The sequence below is a fragment of the Sitophilus oryzae genome, unplaced genomic scaffold (genome assembly GCF_002938485.1).
Source record: "Sitophilus oryzae breed Bouriz unplaced genomic scaffold, Soryzae_2.0 scaffold_1621_pilon_pilon, whole genome shotgun sequence".
In the NCBI taxonomy this organism is placed as follows: Eukaryota; Metazoa; Arthropoda; class Insecta; order Coleoptera; family Curculionidae; genus Sitophilus; species Sitophilus oryzae.
This window is the reverse complement of record NW_022146305.1, coordinates 56,132-79,291: the sequence shown is the minus strand read 5'-3', so window position 1 is coordinate 79,291 and position 23,160 is coordinate 56,132. Positions and strand designations below refer to the sequence as shown.

Below are 23,160 nucleotides of genomic sequence, written 5' to 3'. Positions count from 1 at the left end.
GGGCTCGTGTAACTAAACTCGTAATATCCTAACTGTATAGTCAGTAGCGTAACTGCAATATATCTTGCATTGCTAATTGTGGCTATATTCAAACATAAATGAAATAATTTAGTGGTCGTATGCAGGAGATAGAAATTTACATACAAATATCAGAATTTTTTTAGAAATTATACAGGGTGTCCCAGAAACGAGTGCAGATATTTTAAGGGGTGGTAGATCTGGTCAAAATAAACATATTTTCTCTTTACCATTTTTAAAATAAATTGAAAATAACCGAGTTATTTAACTTTGAAAATTTAAAAAAAATAATCGCAACATTTTGAGAACCGCCAGCAGATTATCGCCAACTACATCCAATTACCCGGATCAAACCCGGATTTCAGTTAATTTGACGCACTGTGTTGCCATATGGACAAGAAAGTATATGTTTAAAAGTAAGTCATAAAATCACAACACCTGAGGAGTTTGCAGAGATGCCATTACATTTTTAAGATTGTAATATTATTACATAAAATAAATTAAAAGTTAAATGTTTAAAAGTTAAAAAACTTACCCAACATTAAAAAAGATACTTATGACAGATCGATGTAACTGTGACAGTTCTCTTTTTCGATACACACTTAACTAAAATACACTTCACTGTGCTGTTTTAGTTGTACATTCTATTATAAATAACTGCTAAAATAACAGTCCCCATTTTTAACACATTATTTTCATATATGCTTCATAGGCTTTCATAGGAACACCTTGAAAAGCACACATTACTTTGAATACCTTTCTGAATGAATAAATGTTGAGAATTATTGTCTCTTACCACCAGTTTACGAACTAGTTTCAATCTAAGAAAATACATGTTTTACTCAACAATTTTAAATACGTATTTTGTTTTTTCGCTATTTTTTCGATGTATTTCGACAATTCTATCGACAGCCCAACCGTCGGCCAAGAGAGCCGCGCATCACTGGTAACTGCTCCTGAGCTGAGCGCTCCTTTGTCGCGCCGCCGTGTCGAGCTTGCGTCATGCGAGGTTGCCGTAGTTTCAAGAATTTCAAATTCAAGACACTCGAAGCAATCAAATTCTTATTAAATTTTAAAAATAAAACCGAAAAACATGAAAGAAAACAAACAAAACACAATGAATTTGATAATATTGATAAGGTCACAAAAAAGAAATTTCTAAAATGTTTATTGTAATTCAGAATTCAATATATCGAAAACAGCCCGACGAATAATCAATTCTTTTTTGTTTTGTTTGTTTCCTTTCATGTTTGTCTGTTTTATTTTTAAAATTTAATACGAATTTGATTGCTTCGAATGTCTTGAATTTGAAATTGTTGTAACTACGGCAACGTTGCTTAACATCGTCGTCTGACTGGCGCCTCAAAGGACCAGTGCGACCAGTACCAGTTCACACGCGGCACTCTTGGTCGACGGTTGTGCTGTTGATGGAATTGTCGAAATACATCGAAAAAATAGCGAAAAAACAAAATACGTATTTAAAATTGTTGAGTGAAACATGTATTTTCTTAGATTGAAAGTAGTTCGTAAAGTGGCGATAAGAGACAATAATTCTCAACATTTATTCATTCAGAAAGGTATTCAAAATAATGTGCGCTTTTCGAGGTGTTTTGTAAATCAGTGGTTCAAATAAAACAGAGAAACATGAAAGAAAACAAACAAAACAAAAATGAATCGATTATTTGTTGGGCTGTTTTCGATATATTGTATTCTAAATTACGATAAACATTTTAGGAATTTCTTTTTTGTGACCTGATTGTGAGTAATATGATGAATCATTTCATTAAATTTATTCCAAAATAAAGTTATTTTGCAGCATAACAAAGATTTTCGTAAACGTCATAAACGTAATGTTTTAGTTAATTTTCGGTGGTTTTTGTTAAGTTTCATTGAAAGGATAAGTACTAAAAATAATTAATATGTGTTTTTTTTCTATAATTACTAACAATAAGCACTGATGAAAGATTAAATTTAACATTCCTAGTTTTTTGAGTAGAAATATGTTTATGAATTTATAAATGTAGAACTATGTAGAATGTGGATAACATAGGAGGTTGCAACACTGCAAGGTTTAGATACACCGTAGAGAAATCTCAGGTGAATAAATAAGTGGCACTAAAAAGTTTTTTCAAATTTCCCGGAAAATGTCAAGAAAAATTTTAAATTTTCAACATTTTTTTTCGCAAAAAAACCTCATAGGCGTGTTTCTGGGGTTGAACTATACTACCAGTTAAAATATTTGCACTCATTTCTGGGACACCCTGTATATCAAACCTACATAGATAAAATGCAAATTTTCACCCATATAACATGGCGAGGATTATTATTGCTCGGTACACTGCAAGTTTCGTTTTTGTGCTCAAGTCATGATTGTAGAAAACCCTGTCTTTTAATTTCCAGAATGCTCTCGAGGCGCTGCTAATTCTGTGCTGAATTTCAAAGTCGATATTGACCTTTTCCGAAATCAAACTGCCGAGGTAATTGAATTCCGCTACATATTCTATTAGTTCTTCTCCGATTTTTATAGGATTGTTATGATTTTCCGGAAGAGTGCACATGATATTAGTTTTATCGATGTTCAGCTTAAGGCCAAAAGCCTCGTATGCTCAGGTTAAACACAGACAGTGTTCATAACTCGTAATTTTACGATACGCCGCTGTTTAAATCTCGGTGTAATACAGCCACGGACTTAATTAGAATTTGAACTACTGGTTCTGGAGATCTGGAGTGGCCGGCGAAAATTTGACAAAACAAGGATGGACCATGCTGTGTCGAGAATTAATACTGTGCCAAAGTTCAGAGAAATCTTATTGTACAAACTTTGGTCAGTTTGCTTGTTCCTTGCAACTGGTGTAAAGCTGAATTAGTATTGCGTTGACCGGTTTAGAGACGGGAGGTTTGTTTGTATTACAACTAACTTCTATACCATAAAATGTTTAAAATGTTTTTAAAGCAAAGATTTTGATATGCGGTTTTCTTGCATTCTGCATACGTGACCAGCCTATCTTAAGCGGGATTTTGTGACCATGACCTCAATACTCTCGCAGTTAGTTTTTTTAAGGACCAATACGTTTGCGACATGATGGAACCACCGGACTCTTAAGAGTTGTCTAAGGTGTCTCTGTTGCAACTTGTTTAATGCGTTCATGTGTCGGCGGTACGGCACCCAGGTTTCGCTCCCATATAACATGGTGGGGATTGTAATTGCTTGGTACACTGCAAGTTTTGTTTTTGTACTCAAGTCATGATTGTAGAAAACCCTGTCTTTTAATATCCAGAATGCTCTTGAGGCGCTACTAATCCTGTGCTGAATTTCAGAGTCAATATTGGCCTTTTCCGAAAAAGGTTTTTTTGGCCAAGGTAATTGAATTCCGCCACATGCTCCAATAGTTCTTCTCCGATTTGCTGTGATCTTCCGGGGAAGTGCACATTATTTTAGTATTAGTCGATAGCTTAAGGCCCATAGCCTCGTATGCCCAGGTATATGTGTTCAACATTTCTTGTAATTGTTGTACCGTGTTTGCAACTAGAGCGCAGTCGTCAGCGTATTGAAGTTCTGTGATAAATTTTGTACGTGTTTTTGCCCTGAGTCTTTTTATGTTGAACAGACCGCCGTCATATCTGTATCTAATGCCCAATCCTCTCTCCTGCAGTTTGCTGTCCACTATAATGGAGAGCGCTGCCATGAATATGTTGAATAGGAGAGGCGCTAGGACACATCCCTACCTAACTCCTGTATATATGTATGATGTGTATGTATGTATATATGTATGATGTGACACTCTAGACTTGTTGTGGTTATGGAGGCTTTTGCACACTGTAAGAAATTTGTTGGGTACTTCGAACTTTTTCATAATTGCCCAAAGCGCAGCTCTGTTCACAGAATCGAAGGCTTTTGTTAGATCGATGAATGCAACATAAAGTTCCGACTGCTCTTTTACTTTTCCATGTAGTTGACGGATGGAAAATATGGAATCGACGGTGCCGCGGTTGGTACGAAAACCCGTTTGCGATTCTGGAAGGATTTTTTTCTGAAATACATCCTAGTACATACTTTAGGTTTGCACTTGAACAAAATTTCCAAATTTTTTATTCTACGAGCTACAGATGCCCGACGCACTATTGCCGAATTCTGCATATAATAATTTACAGACTACATATAATAAGCAGCCTGTCTCTATGATTAATGTCTTTACTGTCAAATTCGCAGGCAGGCAGATTTGTTAGATTATCCTGCTTAAACAAATTAATGTATATTTCCCTTTCCCCGTTTCTTGTATCTTAAGAGAGCCGTAAGCTCTTAATCGAAATCATTAGGCTGTGTATTATTTAGAGGACGTTCTGCTCAATTAGGGAAGGAGGATTTCGATAATCTAGCAATGCATCGCTAGGAAGGGATTATCTGTTTACGTATGCATAACTTAATTGGATATGAGTATCATTTTGTTATTAAAGATACATTTATAATATAATTACAATCTTGATATGTAATTACATATATGAATTTTATTTTGATGCAGTTTTTTACATAAATGTATTTTTATTTTAAAAAAATATTTGTAACATAACATTTGCAACATGAGCATAACTTAATTGGGTATGAGCATCATTTTGTTATTAAATATAATCTATACTAATATATAAAATCCTTAAATAACTGACTCACTGATTAATCACGATCCTGCTCAAACCACTCAACGTAAGTAGCTCAATTTTGGCACACAGGTTGATTCTAGGGTGTAGAGGTTCGATAAGAAGGGATTTTTCAAAATTCCAGTTCCAAGGGGGTGAAACCTCCCCTTAAATATAACAATATTTTTTATTTACAAAACGGTCAAGTTTCCGCAAAAACGCTTAAACAGGTATATTTTATTTTGTTTTTTTACATATTTTAAGATTTTTTAAAAATGTATACAGGGTGTTTCAAAAAATCTGGTCATTGATTAATCACGATCCTGCTTAAAGCGCTTGACGTAAAAAGCTGATTTTTCGAAACGGATTGACTTTAGGGTGTAGACGTTCGATAAGAAGGGATTTTTTGAAACTCGAATTCTAAGGGGGTGAAACTATCCCTCAAATATTAAAATATTTTTTATTTAAAAACCGGTGAGTGCTTCGGAAAAACTCTTAAACACGTATATTTTATTTTGTTGTTTTTACATATTTTAAGATTTTTTAAAAATTTATATAGGGTGTTTCATAAAATATGAACCATTGAGTAATCACGATTCTGCTTAAACTGCTTGACGTTTAAAGCTTATTTTTGGCACTTTGGCTGACGGATTGACTTTGGGGTGTAGAGGTTCAATAAGGAGGGGTTTCTCGAATCTCAAATTCCAAGAGGGTGAAAACGCCCCTCAAATACTACAATATTTGTTATTTAAAAAACGGTAAGTCTTTTGGTAAAACGCTTGGACACGCATAATTTATTTGTTTTTTTTTACATATTTTGAATTTTTTTTTAAAAAATTATACAGGGTGTTCCAAAAAGTTGGGTAATTGATTAACCACGATTAAAAGCTTATTTTTGTTCGAAAGTCAAATTCCAACGAGATGAAACTACCCCTCAAATATTACCAACTTATATAATAATATCGCCATATTGTTTTTTCTCACGCTGACATAAATGTGAGAAAATTTTATCCAGTTTGTATGTTAATGGAAATTCTTACTTTGCTTTATCATCACCATTACAAGTGATTAATTCGACGCGAACAAAGTCGCGGGTACACGCTAGTGTATAATATAATTAAAATCTTGATAGATAATTACATATATAAATTTTATTTTGGTGTAGTTCTTTTAATAAACGTATTTTTATTTAAAAAAAATATTTGTACTATGTACAGGGTGTTCTATTTTCGTTTGTTTTATGGGTTTTCTCGTTTATGAATAGAGATACGAAGAAGCGATTTTCACATTACCGAGCTATTTTTTTATGAAATTAAAAATGTTACATACAGATTTATCTTAGTCTTAGCCCTCTTAGATTCTAAAATACAGCGCGCATTTGCTGAATAAGTTGTTATTTTTTTATCCCCTTGGTATTTTGATTTATCTTATAACTTCGTAAAATGGAGAAAACTAAAACCAGTACAGTTTTTTACGTAGAATTTAGTGGTGTAACTAGATTTCTCCTGGGAGCTGTTACTCTTTAAATCTAACCCAAATTTATGATTTTTAAATGGGATACCCTGTATATTATTTTTTAATTTTATTTGCCTTGTTATGAGCTTTCTAAAAATATCTATAAAACTATACTTAATGCGGTAAAACAAAAAAGATCCAACACTTTTTTCAACTATTTTATTTTGTAGATTTTCTTATAGTGCTAGTAGCGAAATACCCATATCATTTTTTTGAAGAGATGAATCCGTCACAGAGGTATATACATTTTTTAAACTAAATAAATTTACTTAAAATTTGGTACTGTTAAAAAATCTGTACTGTTCCTGAAAAAAAAATACAAACATATTCAATAATACTCCCACTTACCTTCCACCATGTGATAATGGCCGGCGGTCTGGACCCTCTGGATTTGCAGGTTATGTTGTACTTCTGTCCGGCGCTGAATTGGGGGTTGTTGCCAATAAGATCGACCTCTAGAGGCCTCAGGTACATGTCGATTTTCACCCTCACCACCAGAGGGGGCTGGCGTTTGCTGTTGTTGGCCTCGCAACTGTATACAGCCATCAGATGAGACCTGGACAGAATCAAATGCTTAGTCCTATTATACTGTGTAATAGGTATGAATAGGTAAGAATATTTGATTACTACTAATGCTGGGATTTCTTTAAATAAAGTTTGAAACGGTTCTAGAGGTTGACAAGGTTCCTTTTTCTGTCACTCAGTATATTATGTACCTACCTAGTTAATTTATCTAATTTTAGTACTCCATGTGATTTGGCACGTTCAGGGAAATACTGAGTTTCTTCGCTCACTAAAGTGTGATTTCTCCACCAAGTAACCTGCAACAAAAAGATAATAAAATTATACAGGATTGTTCACCACATACGACTCGGAGTATTGTAGCTAAACGATTATATTTTTGCAAATTGTAAGTTTTTGGGTTCGTTGAAGCACTATTAGAGCTACAATTTAAAAATCTTTTTACAAGATACAGAGTGTCCCAAATAAATAAAAAATATCAAAGTTGTATTTTTTAAAATGGAACACCCTGTATATTATTACATTTTTAGTTTCTACGATTAAAATAAAGGTAAATTTGATTAAGGTTTACCGCATTTTAATCTTACCGTTTTTGGAATATTTAGGATTTTGTCAAAATAAAGTAATAACTTTAATGTTTCATTTCTCTAGGCGTATTTAAGTTTTTAAAACCAAATGTTGTACTGAAGTATTTCTATTTACTAAATTTTGTGTTCCAATAATAAAAATTATACTACCTTATACAGAGTGTCTAAAAGTTTATTTTAAATAATTACTAACTTTAAACGGCAATAACTTGTTTAATTTAAATGGAACACTCTGTATGTTTTAGAAAAATCAGATGCACAATTTAATTGTCTATCAAATCGTATTATACCGTTTTTTCTCTATCTCTTCAAGTTTTCGAAGAAAATCAATTTTCTTGTAATTTAGACATCATCATTTAGAATCATTTATCAATATACCCATGGAATATTGACTTTTCAGATTATTTTTAAAGATGTAACAACTTTTTAAAGAGTACAGATACTAATATTCTCGATATAGTTCGTTTAATTCATTAAAAAAATTAAAAAAAAAACAGTTTAAATATTTGTTAAAGAGAACCAATTAATATGATTCCAATATTCAAACTGCATTTATTGACTGTTTGCGTTGGTTAATAATAATTGCTCCAAATACTAAAAAACTGTATTTTGTATGTGTATTCGACAGTGTGGTAAAAAGTAACACCTTAAAAATTTTATTTCAATTTTTGACGAATGCTTGTTTATAACAACAGAGACGTTCATTTTCATAACTTATTATTATATTGATTTCTGATTCAACTCCACATTTATTTAGAATAATTTATTAACTAACACAGGTTAAGTATGTAATTAATTAATATTTGAGAGGAAATAATGGTGGTATATTTAATTAATGGTGTACTCTTTTAAAGATTTAAATAGTTTTCTTTTTGTATACAAATGGGCTGTACATTTTGTACATTTGTTGCTTTAAAAACAATTTAAAATGTCAATATTCCATGGGTATATATTAATAAATAAGGTCTAAATTATAAGAAAACGCATTTTTACGAAAACTTGAAGGGGTAGGTAAAAAATGGTATAATACAATTTGATAGACAATTAAATTGTGCGTCTGACCAGTGCCTTCTATTAAAAGATCAGCCTACGGGCGAGATTTATGACGTCACGCTAGTTAGATATAACGGATTAATAAATATATTGTAGAATACATGGAAAACATAATTATTCCTCAGATTTTTGGTTTGTATTTTAAAAATGATATAGTTTAAATGAAATATACATAATATACAGTTAATAACTACAACATATATACCTATTTATAGTAATAAATACTTTGGCAAATAAACTATGAACCATACAAATGCAGCAAATGTTTTACAATGTACAAATAATGTATAGGTACATAAGATAATGGGTAAAATGTAAATATATTTTAAATTTTGGGGTTTGAAAATCGATCTAATTTAACAAAAACATTTAATATCTACTAATAGTGATGTATTATTATTTGCATTCACAAAATTTATATGTATATTTTGCAAGTATCAATGTTCGAAAAATTATATTTACAAATAATACAATATTATCTAAAAAAGGCGTCAGCGATGAATTTATATGTTAAATTATTCTAAAATTTTTGATTTTCTTAGGGATTTTTAGGTTCGGGAAAAACGCTGATTAAGTTTTCATTTGGGTTTCATTATTTTTATTTGGTTTAAAAAACGTTTCGGCTAACTATAGCCTTCACAGTGTTGTGTCATATGAGAAAAATCGTGTCAAATATAATCCAAAAAATTACATATACAATATAATTCACACCTCATAATGTTTACTGCAATTAATAAACTAATATAAACTTATCAAAAGATGACCACATATTTCTTAAAAATTATTATTCTTAACACTAAAATTATCTACATTGACTATATGGAGTACGCAGTAAACATTATGTGCGTGGTGTGAATATTTTATATGCAATTTTTGGATTATATTCGACACTATTTTTTTCATATGACACAACACTGATGGAGGCTATAATGTTAGCCGAACCGTTTTTTTTTTAAACCAAATAAAAATAATGAAAACCAAATGAAAAATCAATCAGTTTTTTTCCCGAACCTAAATTCCAAAAAATCAAAAATTTAGAATATTTAGAATCAAGGTTCAAGAATATCAAATTTTCCAAGATTGTAAAATTCTAGTTAATTATTTTATGTGTACAGTTATTTAGGGAATGTCATCGATGTTCATTTCCAAGCCAACTAGACGCCGATTTTTTTCGATGATACGGTATAATTCTTACGTAAAATGTAAATAACATTAGACCAATTAAAACAAAAGAAATATGATTTCTTAGTATTTTTAGTAACACCTTTATTCTTAAAACTTAATTTTGTATTATGCAAATATACCAATTTTATTGTTATTTTATTCATATTGTATTCAGCCATCACTTAAATATTTGATATTAATTTGGTATTATAAATAATCAATACTATTCATTAAAAATTACTGAACAAATATATGTTATGCTTAACATACATTATATATTATCAAACAAAACACATTCTTCTTTTTAACTGTATCAGTCTTGTCTTTACAAAAATCTTTTTAAAATTTGAACTCAAAATAATAATCTTTTTCATGATCTCTAATACACATATTCTTTATTTTTCCCTAGATCATAATACCTACTTACGTGTTTGAATCTATCGAAGCTGAACCAGCAACACTTGGAGTGGAGATTCCACAATATGAATAAAATAAACATAATTGTCCAGTTTTCATTAATACCATCATGGGAGAATATTATTTTTAAATTTATTAAAGATATTTTCAATAAAATTCTCTTGATTTATAACTCAACCCACTTTTCTTGCTCTTCCGGACACTTTAGGCTGCCTAGTATAATAACTATCCTTTCCACCAGGAACACAACAAAGATGAGGCATAGCACCAGAAACACACTCCACTTAAGCTTTATTGATGAATTGTTAGAGTCTTAAAAGACACACACAAAAATCACGATAAGTAAAAAATGTATGGGCACTTTTAGGTTAAATCACTTACACAACGTGTAATTTTTAAAATTTCTATTTTTTTATGCGAAACCGAGAGTGACCATATATCTGGTAGTAGTTTATGTCACTTCAACACCAAAATAATTAGTTTTTTGCACTACAATAATAAATAATACCAAAAATCAAAGAGTTAAAACCAAAAATCAACCGACAAAATATGAAACAGAATCTAACCCAACTGAACCCAATATCTAAGTATGTACAGCTGATGAAGTAAACAAAAGTCCGCCCGTAGGCTGATCTTTTAATAGAAGGCACTGGTCTGACTCTCCTAAAATATACAGTATGTTCCATTTAAATTAAACAAGTTATTGTTGTTTAAAGCTAGAGATTATTTAAAATAAATTTTTAGACATTTTGTATGAAGTAGTATCATTTTTACCCTGTAGAGGGTGTCTCAGAAATAAGTGCAAATATTTTAACTGGTAGTATAGTTCGACCCCAGAAACACGCCCGAAGGTTTTTTGTTTCGAAAAAAATGTTGAAAATTTTATTTTTCTTGACATTTTCTGTAATATATTGAGAAACTTTTGAGTGCCGCTTGTTCAGTTTCGGGAAATTTAATTATAGTACTTTGGTAGAATTTAGATTACAGGCGGCGCCGGCGGCTCTCAAAATGTTGCCATTATTTTTAAAATTTTCAAAGTTATATAACTCGGTTATTATAAATTTATTTTAAAAATGGCAAAGAGAAAATATGTTTCTTTTGGCCAGATCTACCACTCTTTAAAACTTTTTTGCACTTATTTCTGGACACATTGCCCAAGTAGCATCTATCTGACTTCGAACTAAATCTGACCTGAAGCGACGTCAGACTTTGTGCAAATTTAGGTCGGGTGCTGGTGATACGACTGGTGACGTCGCTTTCCTATTAAAAGCGACATCGTTGGATCCGAGTCGGTAAATCCAACGATCTGTCGACGTACAAAATAACAACGTACCATTTTCATTAATTTCCCAACGTCGTTCCAACGTTGGCTTGCACGACGTACCTATACTTATACCTATACTTATACCTATACCTATACCTATACTTGAACTAGCCCGACGTCTACTCGTTGTCCGAATGGGATACGTCTCACTGATAATCCCTAAAGTAACGTCCAATTATATTTTGTTGTATTTTATGTTCATATATTTAACCTGATTTACGTATCTCTATTTACGTCCGTAAATAAAACTCATTAAGTAGCATTTGCGGCCTAATAAACATCATGAACATAACCTAATAAAAAGTTTTTGTAAACAAACTTAATTTTTTTTATTATGCCTAAAAAAACACTAAAAAGGCATTTAGACATTCATCTACATTTTACAGAAAGAGGTCGAGGCTTTTGCAAAATAATAATAGTAGTAGTGATGTCTTCCCTCCACCCACGAATGCTTTTTATCCGGAAGAGATGCTGCATTACACTGGTGCATCTCAATTTCATTTTTTAGCTTAGATAACCAGTAGACCCCATCCTCCCCCCACATGTGAGGTACTGGTTCCAATTCTTTTAAATTTTGTATATACTATCTTAAAAAAGTGGCTGCCCATTGTTTTAAAGAGAAAACAAAAACTAAAATATAGTTGCACAAATCCACAAATCACTGATATGCAAAGTGAGGTTACGTGGCGTACGTTGGAATTATATACGTCATAATACGATTGCCGGTCGTCCGGTTTGATGACTTCGGTCGTGTGAGACTAATGTTGGAGACCCGGTTGGAATTGGTATATTGGTAGTTCATATTAAGTCGGACACAGAAATCCGCCATTCTTAACATATCCGATTGTCAGCCATTTTAAAATCGTTTTTTGTTTTTAAAATTTATATTCACATTCCGATTTCTAGTAGAATAATATTGATAAGGTTGAGTTTGGGGGGAACCACAGTACAGTTTTATGATTAAACCAGCTAGAAAATAAAAAAAATATTTTGCAAGTTACTTTTTTATAGATATTTTTATTTCATAAATCTACCTACTTTTGAAGGCGCTCGTTGTTTTCCGGAGTATTTTAATCAGATGAATCAAAAAAGTTACTTCCGTTGACAAAACTGATGTCTGGATTAATGATTCAGAATTATTATAATATGAAATTAGGTAGGCACTTATAGTTCTATTCGAGGAGTGATTATAAATCCATTTGTAATTAGGTCGTTTGGTTAGGTTTTTATGTATTCTTGGTAGCGATTATGAAACCAAAGGTAACGTAAGTGCTTAGCGACGAATTTTAAGTAACTAAAATCCAACGTAATACGACGTTGGTAATTGGTAGAATTACATTCCCTATTAGGTCAGATACCGACGTCGAGGCGACCCGAATCTGTATTCCCCATTTAGGTGCAAATAAGGGTCGTCAGGCGGTCGAACCGACGTTGGTACCCGACGTCGGGTTTATTGAACGCGACGTATACCCGACGTTAGATAACGTCCAAATGCTACTTGGGTGTATAATGTTTTTTTTAGTTATTTTTAGGTTTTAATAGAAAGAAATATCAATAACAATATTTTTTATAGTGTTCAATTTATTATTATTTTTTTTTTCTAAAAACATGTAAAATACATATTAAAGAAAAACATTTTATACAAGACTTCACAAAAAACTTCTTCTTTCCCAAACAAAATTACTTTAAAAGCTTTGCAATATATTCATTCTCTTTTTCTCCCTGTCTTTTTATATTCCATTAGCGTAAATCAAGGCCTGTTTTTGAAAGAATAAAAAATACCTATAGACTCTGGGTTATTATTCTTTCCCCATACACAATAAAAATTCTCTGGTTAGAATAATATTTTGCTCTAAACAAATGAGAATTTTAATTTCAGAAAGTGGTTCGATGGATATAAAAAGCGGGAATGTATCGATGCCTAGAGCAGAATCAAAATGGAAATTAAAAATTATTCAAGCTTTCTTACAGTTGAAAATGGGTTTAAAAGTTTGATTTTTGTGAATCTTGTGATGTTTGTTACAGGTATTTACATATATATACAGGGTGGCCCATTAGTGTGAGGAAGTTCATATCGTCTTCGTTGTCGAAGATTGCATGGTTTTAAAGGGGACATATACTAATTTTTTCTTGTATACAGGGTGTGTTATGAAAAAAAAAAAAAAATTGTGATAAACTTTATGTTTTTTGTAAATTGCACCATCTATTTTGCCCGTGTTTTGAGTCTTTTTATGTTGAACAGACCGCCGTCGTATCTGTATCTAATGCCCAAACCTCTCTCCTGCAGTTTGCTGTCCACTATAATAGAGATCGCTACCATGAATATATTGAATAGGAGAGGCGCTAAGACACATCCACGCCTAACGCCTGTGTTTGTTAGGAAGGGATCGCTCAGTGATCCATGATATGACACTCTTGATTTGTTGTTGTTATGGAGGCTTTTACACACTGTAAGAAATTTGTTGGGTACTCCGAACTTTTTCATAATTGCCCAAAGTGCATCTCTATTCACAGAGTCGAATGCTTTTGTTAGATCGATGAATGCAACGTAAAGTTTAGACTGCTGCTCTTGTACTTTTTCCTGTAGTTGTCGGATGGAGAATATGGAATCGACGATACCGCGGTTGGTGCGAAAACCCGTTTGCGATTCTGAGAGGATTTTTTCTATATGTGGGTGCAGGCGGTTTGACATAATTTTTGCAAGAATTTTTCCTCCGATAGCCAGTAGTGAAATTCCTCGGTAGTTTCCGCAGTCTGATGCACTTCCTTTGTTCTTAAATATATTCACTATATTCGCGTTGCAAAAGTCATCAAAGAGAGCCTTAAGATGACCAATAAGTTCTTTACTGGTACACTTATAGATTTCCGCCGGAATCGCGTCACAGCCAGCTGATTTGTTGTTTTTAAACTGTTTTATGGAGTCCTTTATTTCCTGCTCTGTTATTGGAATGTCTAATACATCGAGGCTGTTATACTGAGGTATTATGTTGAGTGCTGGGGTTGTTTTCTTGGTTAAGGATATGGCTCTAATGCTCTTTCCAGCGGTTTCTGATTTGCTCTTCCTCTTTTAGAAGTTCGCCATTTTGTGCCATGATTGGGCATCTTGCCTTCTTAGTTGGACCGTATACTTTTACAGCCTCGAAGAATTTACGATAGTCGTGATGCGTGGCATACTCCTGAATCTGACTAGATTTTTGCGACCACCAGTTATCCTTTAGTTGGCGCAGGTTTCTTCGGAGCGTGTTGTTGGCTGCCTTAAAGTTGTCTGCTAGTCTTGGATTGTGTGGATTTGTAGTGACGGCTTGATGTGCTCTATGCTTTTGTTCCAACAGAGCCTGTATATGCGGTTGATTTTCGTTAAACCATTAGGGACATTTATTAGTAGCTAAAAAAATACTTTTTCTGTTTTCCGAAATATTTAACAACGAATATCTCTGTAATAAAAAGTGCCCTTTTTAGCTAAACTGGGACCAGTACGATTCGACGAATTCGACATTGCCTTTCTCCAGGAAGCCACAGTAGCCATTTCCAGAGAAATTCTCGAACCCGAAGCCTCAACGGTTGTCTTCGACATGCCAACGTTGATTTTCGATAATCGCCAACGGCAGGATCCAGCCAAACGACAAAACGTGACTGGAACGTTTTTCAACGTGGCAGTTAATAAGAAGGGCATGCCACTGGAGTTCAGAGATGCTCCGCTCGTGTCGCTGGCTTTGTTTCATGCTCAGAATCCAGGAAGGCTGGATAATATGTTGAATAAGATTAGGTTTTCGAGTATTAATAACCCTAGGACAAACACTATATTTGGTAATTATTGTATAAAAATAAACTCACCGGCAAAAAAAAACCGGACACTAAAAACTAGTCCCAATTTCAAAGTTAGATTTCTCGCGAACCACTCATTAGTGATGACGCTTTGGAACAGGATCTGTTATTTTCGAAACAGGTTTGTTTTGGAACTGGCTTGGAACAGGTTTATGTGCTATCATATACCAGTTCCAGTTCCAACTGTTCCAGCTGTTCAACCGAATCAGAATGACGCAAGTACGGTATTAATTTTCGTTTTGGAACAGTTTCGAACTGGAACAGGTATCTTTTGCAATAGGAACAGCTGGTACCGTGGGATATTGAGCAATGGACTAAAGTCCTTTTCGAGGATGAATCGCGGTTTTGCCTTTTCGAGACGTTCGTTTTAAAGCAGCATATCTCCAATACAAACAGACATAATTATATATAAATTTCATTTAAATATAATTACTTTTTCTTGTAGTTGATCATGCTAATACTTCGGATGTGGCAGACATATCAAGATACTTTAGTGTTTTCTGGAAACACCAGTACGCCAATGTGATTATATTAAAAAGATCGAACAGCACCGAGCCTAAGATTGATATGTATAGATGGAATCCTTTAAAAAAAAGTTCTATGTGTGGCTTGGACTCCAGTACTTATGTTAATATAGGATATTACTCTGGAACAACCAAAACGTTTACGTTTCATAATAATAAAAAGAAGAAATTCTTTCCAAAACGTCAAATAAAAAAAGTTAGCTGTTTGCTTAAGGTACAGTACAGTATGATCGAAAAAAAAAACGGCGTCAGCGATGGCTATGAAAAGAAGATCGCTGTCATATTCTATGTAAATTTATATGGGAGATGTCATCGATCGTCATTTCCCAGCCAACTGAACGCCGTTTTTTCTCGATCATACGGTATATAACAGTAAAATAATATATGTTAAGCCCTTGTTGTATACTAAAGTCTGGCAAATGTTACTCTTGGGTCGAGATTTCCGTATGGTAGAAGAGAATAATACTACCTTATACAGAGTGCCTAAAAATTTATATTAACTAATTACTACCTTTAAACGGCAATAACTTGTTTAATTTAAATATAACACCTTATATATTTTACGCTAGTCAGATGCACAATTTAATTGTCTATCAAATCGTAATATACTATTTTTTACCTATCTCTTCAAGTTTCCATAGAAAATGCATTTTTTTATAATTTAGACCTCATTTATCAATAATACCTATGGAATATTGACATTTTAGATTATTTTTAAAGATGTCACAAATTTTCAAAGACTACCAGATACTAATATTGTCGATATAGTTCGCTTATTTTATTAAAAAATATAAAAACTCTTAATAGTCCAGAAAATAAACTACACAAGCCAATCGGTACATTTGTAGGTGTAGAATCCAAGTCCAATCTTATTTTTGGGGAAAAACTGTCACTACAGTCAAAAATAAAGTTAGATCAAATATTTGCAATGCCGGAGAACAAAAAGAGAGCCCCTAAAAAACTATTTATTTATTTATTCTTTGTTACTATAACCACAGATTAGGTATACTATATGTATACAGATAAAAATCTTATCCCTAATTCGTGGTACGAAAATTGTTTTTTATGACGATGTGCAAACAAGTAAAATTTCCTGTGCGCAAAAATAAACTCGCGTAAAATAACAATAAACAGCGTAATAGAGAGATATCGCTAAACCGAATAGCGTACATGGACGTTAATAAGGCCAGGTGTTATTTCCTTTACGTGAGGTGGTATTAACTCTCTTCATTTATAGTTATCGGATCGGAAAGAATTCTGTTCGCGTCGCGTCCGCTGTTTAAACTTAACCTAACTTTGAATTTAAAACTTTGAAATTGTTTTGTTGACTAGGTATTTTAAAACTAAAGGGCTAAAGTGCTTATTTCCAGTGCTTTATTGTTCAACGTCTGCCAGTGGGTTTAGGGCAACAAGCAACAAATTCTCTTAGAAGGGCTAAGTCGTCATCTGCTGTAAACCTAAGCCTCTTTATACGTTCTTTAATATTGGAAGAGGTGGAAGCCATATTTAGGGCCATATTTAATTAATTAAAACTAATACCAGCTACTTAAATATCAAATTACCTAATAAAACTAAAGCAATAATTCAAAACAATTCAAACATAACCTAAAATAAAAGATCTCGCCGGCCGGCCCCGGTTGTCAAATACCCGCACATGCCCATTTAAGCAATTTTTAAACGTTATTTAGAAATAGCGCTTGGTGTAATTGATCCGCAAATTACGTCAGGCGGTAACGTTATTAGCGGGTGTTGCATTATAAATTGACTCGCGTATATCGTAACCATGATAAGGTAGGCGTAAATACTGCATGACGCTATTCGGTTTTTCGATATCTCTCTAATAACTGTGCCGGTCAGGCGCTGTGTACAATTTTAGAGGCCGTAAGTGGGCGTGCTATGTGCGCAAACTAGTAACCTAACTAGTGCCCGATTCCGAAAATTGGAACCACGAAAAACAATAAAGAAAAAACAAAGTTTATAATCTGTATAATCTGTGCAATAACAAACTAAATAACTTATTAAATGATAAAATTCTTAAAACTGGTATCATTTTTGATCTACCAAACTTATTTTAAGGTTGTTGTTGTGGTATACCCACCATACGTCATCCGAACCACCAAAAGAATGTTAGATTCAGACAAACAAAACTTCACTGAAGGTTTTGAAGTCAAAATCATAACTAGTGTCGCAGAAAGTTTGGGATTGCAGGTGCTGTTTAAAGAATCCGTACAGAAGTATAATTGGGGTACTATGAACCCTGATGGTTCCGCCACTGGAGCCTACAGAGATCTACTGACTGGTTCTGCAGACTTGGGTAAGATGGAAAATCAATTAATATATAGAGTAAATCACGTTAAGCTAGCAGGCATTAGAAGTTTTTAGACAACCCAAATATGTATATAGGAGCTCTTTTGCATTGTTTCACAGCATGATCTCTCTATTAAAAATATTTGAAATATGGCGGTACTTCCGGAAGTACCGGAAGAGTTAACAGCAACTTTCTTATTTTAAAATGACACCCCCACATTTTTTCTTATATAATTTAATTCTCTGTGATATTTCGTGAATCTTATATCAAACACTATATACAGGGTGGTCCGAACTGTATTCCGGAAACTTCGGCACCATATTCTGTACATAAAAATAGGTAAAAAGTTCGTATAAATGTATGCCCGAAAATACTTAGTTTCGGAGATACAGGTGTAGAAGTTTCATTTTTATTTCGATTTTTTCAAATAATTTCTGAAATAACGTCAATATTTGGATGAAAATTGGTGTCTGGGGGTTTTTGACATGAGAAAATTGATTTTGATGTCAATATGAGTCCTATATGTAGGGGACGCCACCCACATGTGTTTTAACTGTTTTGAAGAGTAATAACTTTTTGTTCGTACCTGTATAAAACTACTGAGTGAAAAAATACACATTTTCGTAACTTTTACGTAAAAATATCTCTTGGTAAAAATCGCTACGAGCAACCGTTCTCAAGATATTTTGGAATGGAAATAGCCAATACATGCCATTATTGACAAAAAATAAACACTTTGAGTAGATACCTAATTATTTAATTGAAATAATAAACTTGGGATTTTTTTTTAAATTAATCATAATATTTTCTGTGAAAAAATGATGATAAAACAGTTTCTGTTGAACTTTTGGCACAAAAACATTTCAAATTTATGATGTCAGTCTAATAACTATTAGTTGACATGTATGTCAATGATAATAGGTATTGATAATTTCAATTCCCAATATCTCGAGAATTATTACTCGTAGCGATTTTTACCAAGAAACCTTTTTTACGTAAAGAACGCCATAAATGTATATTTTTTTACTTAATGGTTTTATACAGGTACGGACAAAAAGTTATTATTCTTCAAACCAGTTAAAAAATATGTAGGTGGTGCCCCCTACAAGTAGGAGTCATATTGACAACAAAATCAATTTTCTCATGCCAAAAAACCCCCAGACACCAATTTTCATCCCAATATTGACGTTACTTCAGAAATAATGTGGAAAAAATAGAAATAAAATTGAAACTTCTACACCCTGTATCTCCGAAACTAAGCATTTTAGAACATACATTTATACGAACTTTTTTACTTATTTTTATCTGCAGAATGTCACCAAAGTTTCCGGAATACAGTTAATGTATCCTGTATAATAACTAGTTAATGTACCACCCTGTATAATAACTAGTTGAAATCTGGCGCCACGACATCAGGAAAAAAATACTTTTTATTTTTTTTAATTAAATAAAAAATTAAAAAACCGGCGTCGACAGTTTTTAGAAGAGCCAATTAACTATCTTTTAGTAAAAAAAGCAACTTTCTAGAGCAAGTCGTTACTTCTAGGGCATTCAATCCCGAAAGAAATTTTCAATCCCGGGATTTCGGGATTATAATTTTTCGATTCCGGGATCCCGGGATTGGTCCGGGGATTCACGAAAAAAATAATTACGTTGGAATTATATTATATTTTCTTTCTTTACAAAATTTTATTGAACAAAAGAAACATTAACATAAATTAAACGTCATCCCCATTACAAAACCACATAACATATAAGTTTATTTAACAAAAAAAAACATAAAAGGAACTAAAATATACATTTTTTATTTAATTTACATAACCAATCGAATACAGCATAACACAGGATTACTAAGAGATACTAAAATAACAACTTATGCAGTAACAAAGATGAGGATCTAAACTTGGTTTTTTTGGTTTTTGAAAAAATTAAACTAAATAACTTATTAGAGGAAGTAAAAATTCTTAAAACTGGTATCATTTTTGATCTACCAAACTTATTTTAAGGTTGTTGTCGTGGTATACCCACCATACGTCATCCGGACCACCAAAAGAATGTTAGATTCAGACAAACAAAACTTCACTGAAGGTTTTGAAGTTAAAATCATCACTAGTGTCGCAGACAGTTTGGGATTGCAGGTGCTGTTTAAAGAATCCGTACAGAAGTATAATTGGGGTACTATGAACCCTGATGGTTCCGCCACTGGAGCCTACAGAGATCTACTGACTGGTTCTGCAGACTTGGGTAAGATGGAAAATCAATTAACATATAGAGTAAATCACGTTAAGCTAGCAGGCATTATAGAAGTTTTTAGACAACCCAAATATGTATATAGGAGCTCTTTTGCATTGTTTCACAGCAATATCTCTCTATTAAAAATATTTGAAATATGGCGGTACTTCCGGAAGTACCGGAAGAGTTAACAGCAACTTTCTTATTTTAAAATGACACCCCCATTTTTTCTTATATGATTTAATTCTCTGTGATATTTCGTGAATCTTGATATCAAACACTATATACAGGGTGGTCCGAACTGTATTCCGGAAACTTCGGCAGCATATTCTGTACATAAAAATAGGTAAAAAAGTTCGTATAAATGTATGCCCGAAAATACTTAGTTTCGGAGATACAGGGTGTAGAAGTTTCATTTTTATTTCGATTTTTTTCAAATAATTTCTGAAATAACGTCAATATTTGGATGAAAATTGGTGTCTGGGGGTTTTTTGACATGAGAAAATTGATTTTGATGTCAATATGAGTCCTATATGTAGGGGACGCCACCCACATGTGTTTTAACTGTTTTGAAGAGTAATAACTTTTTGTTCGTACCTGTATAAAACTACTGAGTGAAAAAATACACATTTTCGTAACTTTTTACGTAAAAAATATCTCTTGGTAAAAATCGCTACGAGCAACCGTTCTCAAGATATTTTGGAATGGAAATAGCCAATACATGCCATTATTGACAAAAAATAAACACTTTGAGTAGATACCTAATTATTTAATTGAAATAATAAACTTGGGATTTTTTTTTAAATTAATCATAATATTTTCTGTGAAAAAATGATGATAAAACAGTTTCTGTTGAACTTTTGGCACAAAAACATTTCAAATTTATGATGTCAGTCTAATAACTATTAGTTGGCATGTATGTCAATGATAATAGGTATTGATAATTTCAATTCCCAATATCTCGAGAATTATTACTCGTAGCGATTTTTACCAAGAGACCTTTTTTACGTAAAGAACGCCATAAATGTATATTTTTTTACTTAATGGTTTTATACAGGTACGGACAAAAAGTTATTACTCTTCAAACCAGTTAAAAAATATGTAGGTGGTGCCCCCTACAAGTAGGAGTCATATTGACATCAAAATCAATTTTCTCATGCCAAAAAACCTCCAGACACCAATTTTCATCCAAATATTGACGTTAATTCAGAAATAATGTGGAAAAAATAGAAATAAAATTGAAACTTCTACACCCTGTATCTCCGAACCTAAGCATTTTAGAACATACATTTATACGAACTTTTTTACTTATTTTTATCTGCAGAATGTCACCAAAGTTTCCGGAATACAGTTAATGTATCCTGTATAATAACTAGTTAATGTACCACCCTGTATAATAACTAGTTGAATCTGGCGCCACGACATCAGGAAAAAAATACTTTTATTTTTTTTTAATTAAATAAAAATTAAAAACCGGCGACGACAGTTTTTAGAAGAGCCAATTAACTATCTTTTTAGTAAAAAAGCAACTTTCTAGAGCAAGTCGTTACTTCTAGGGCATTCAATCCCGAAAGAAATTTTCAATCCTGGATTTCGGGATTATAATTTTTCGATTCAGGATCCCGGATTGGTCCGGGGATTCACGAAAAATTAATTACGTTGGAATTATATTATATTTTCTTTTCTTTACAAAAATTTTATTGAACAAAAGAAACATTAACATAAATTAAACGTCATCCCCATTACAAAACCACATAACATATAAGTTTATTTAACAAAAAAAACATAAAGGAACTAAAATATACATTTTTTATTTAATTTACATAACCAATCGAATACAGCATAACACAGAATTACTAAGAGATACTAAAATAACAACTTATGCAGTAACAAAGATGAGGATCTAAACTTGGTTTTTTGGTTTTTGAAAAATTTCTTAAAAAAACAAGCCGATCAAGAGTATTATCACTGAAACTAGATCTTCATCATCTTCAAACTTGATCAAACATTCAGGGTTGTTTATAAGCGCATATTGTACTATCATGAAAGACTTGTGTACGATTTAAATTAAGGAAAAAATGTAATGATGAATCCCGAAAATCCCGGGATTAAAGAAAAGACAATCCCGGGATTTCGGGATTGGAAAAATGTCCGGGATCCCGGGATCCCGGGGAACGGGATCCCGGGATTGAATGCCCTAGTTACTTCAGTAGAGACGACACACAGATAAACATTAGCATTTTATACATGTAGATTAACCTTTTTTGAAAAAAAAATTAAAATGTATAGATTTAATATATCCTCTACACTATGCAGAAAAAAGTCCGAAGCAGGTTATGGTCGTGTTTTCTCGCTTAACTTTTTAAGCGCCGTTTCTCAGCTTATCTTCGGTTGTCTTGGCCTGCTTTCATTTCTTAAAAACGTATTCTCCGCTTGTTTAGTCTCCTACTTTCAGTTAGTATATAAATAATTTTTAAATTCCTTGCTTTGGTAATATATTCCACAGGGTGTTCTTCAAACTTTCACCAAAATATCAACATTTTGTTTTCCCTCGTACAATAGACAGATGGAAACGTTCATTTTTAATTTGGAAAGAGATACTAAAAAGTTAAATAATTTAGCTACACATTGCTTAAAAAATCATCAAAATCGGTCAATTAGAACACAATATATAAAACTTTAAAATACATCAAAATTTTAAACAAAACGGTTTGTTTTCATTTTTTTGTATATGTTGGATGAAAAAAAATAACGCTTTATTGTACAAAAAGCCAAAATAACTTCATCGACAAAGCATTTACAAAACAAACAAAAGCACAAAAAATATCATACAATACAAATCAGTTCAAAAAAAATTACATCATTAAAATTACAAATAAAACATACATGGATATTGCAGAACACAACAAAGGCGTATCAATAAAATTTTACAATAAGAAAACTGTAAATGGATATAATCATGTAAGAGTTCTAAAATATTAAATACTAGAATTTTAACCAATGTGTGAGATGATCAAAATTTTAAAATTCAAAATTGTT

The 23,160-nt window shown here is 32.4% G+C and overlaps 1 protein-coding gene across 1 annotated transcript in view; it reads right to left on the bottom strand.

The window, feature by feature from the left end:
* LOC115880277 (nephrin-like) overlaps positions 1 to 23,160 on the bottom strand; it is a 275,606-nt gene that overhangs the window by 229,926 nt on the left and 22,520 nt on the right. Inside the window, exons 3-4 of the mRNA XM_030897460.1 lie at positions 6,886 to 6,986; positions 6,514 to 6,721 (exon numbers count right to left, since the gene is read on the bottom strand). Coding sequence (XP_030753320.1) covers positions 6,514 to 6,721; positions 6,886 to 6,986 — 309 coding nt within the window. The remainder of the gene's footprint in view (positions 1 to 6,513; positions 6,722 to 6,885; positions 6,987 to 23,160) is intronic.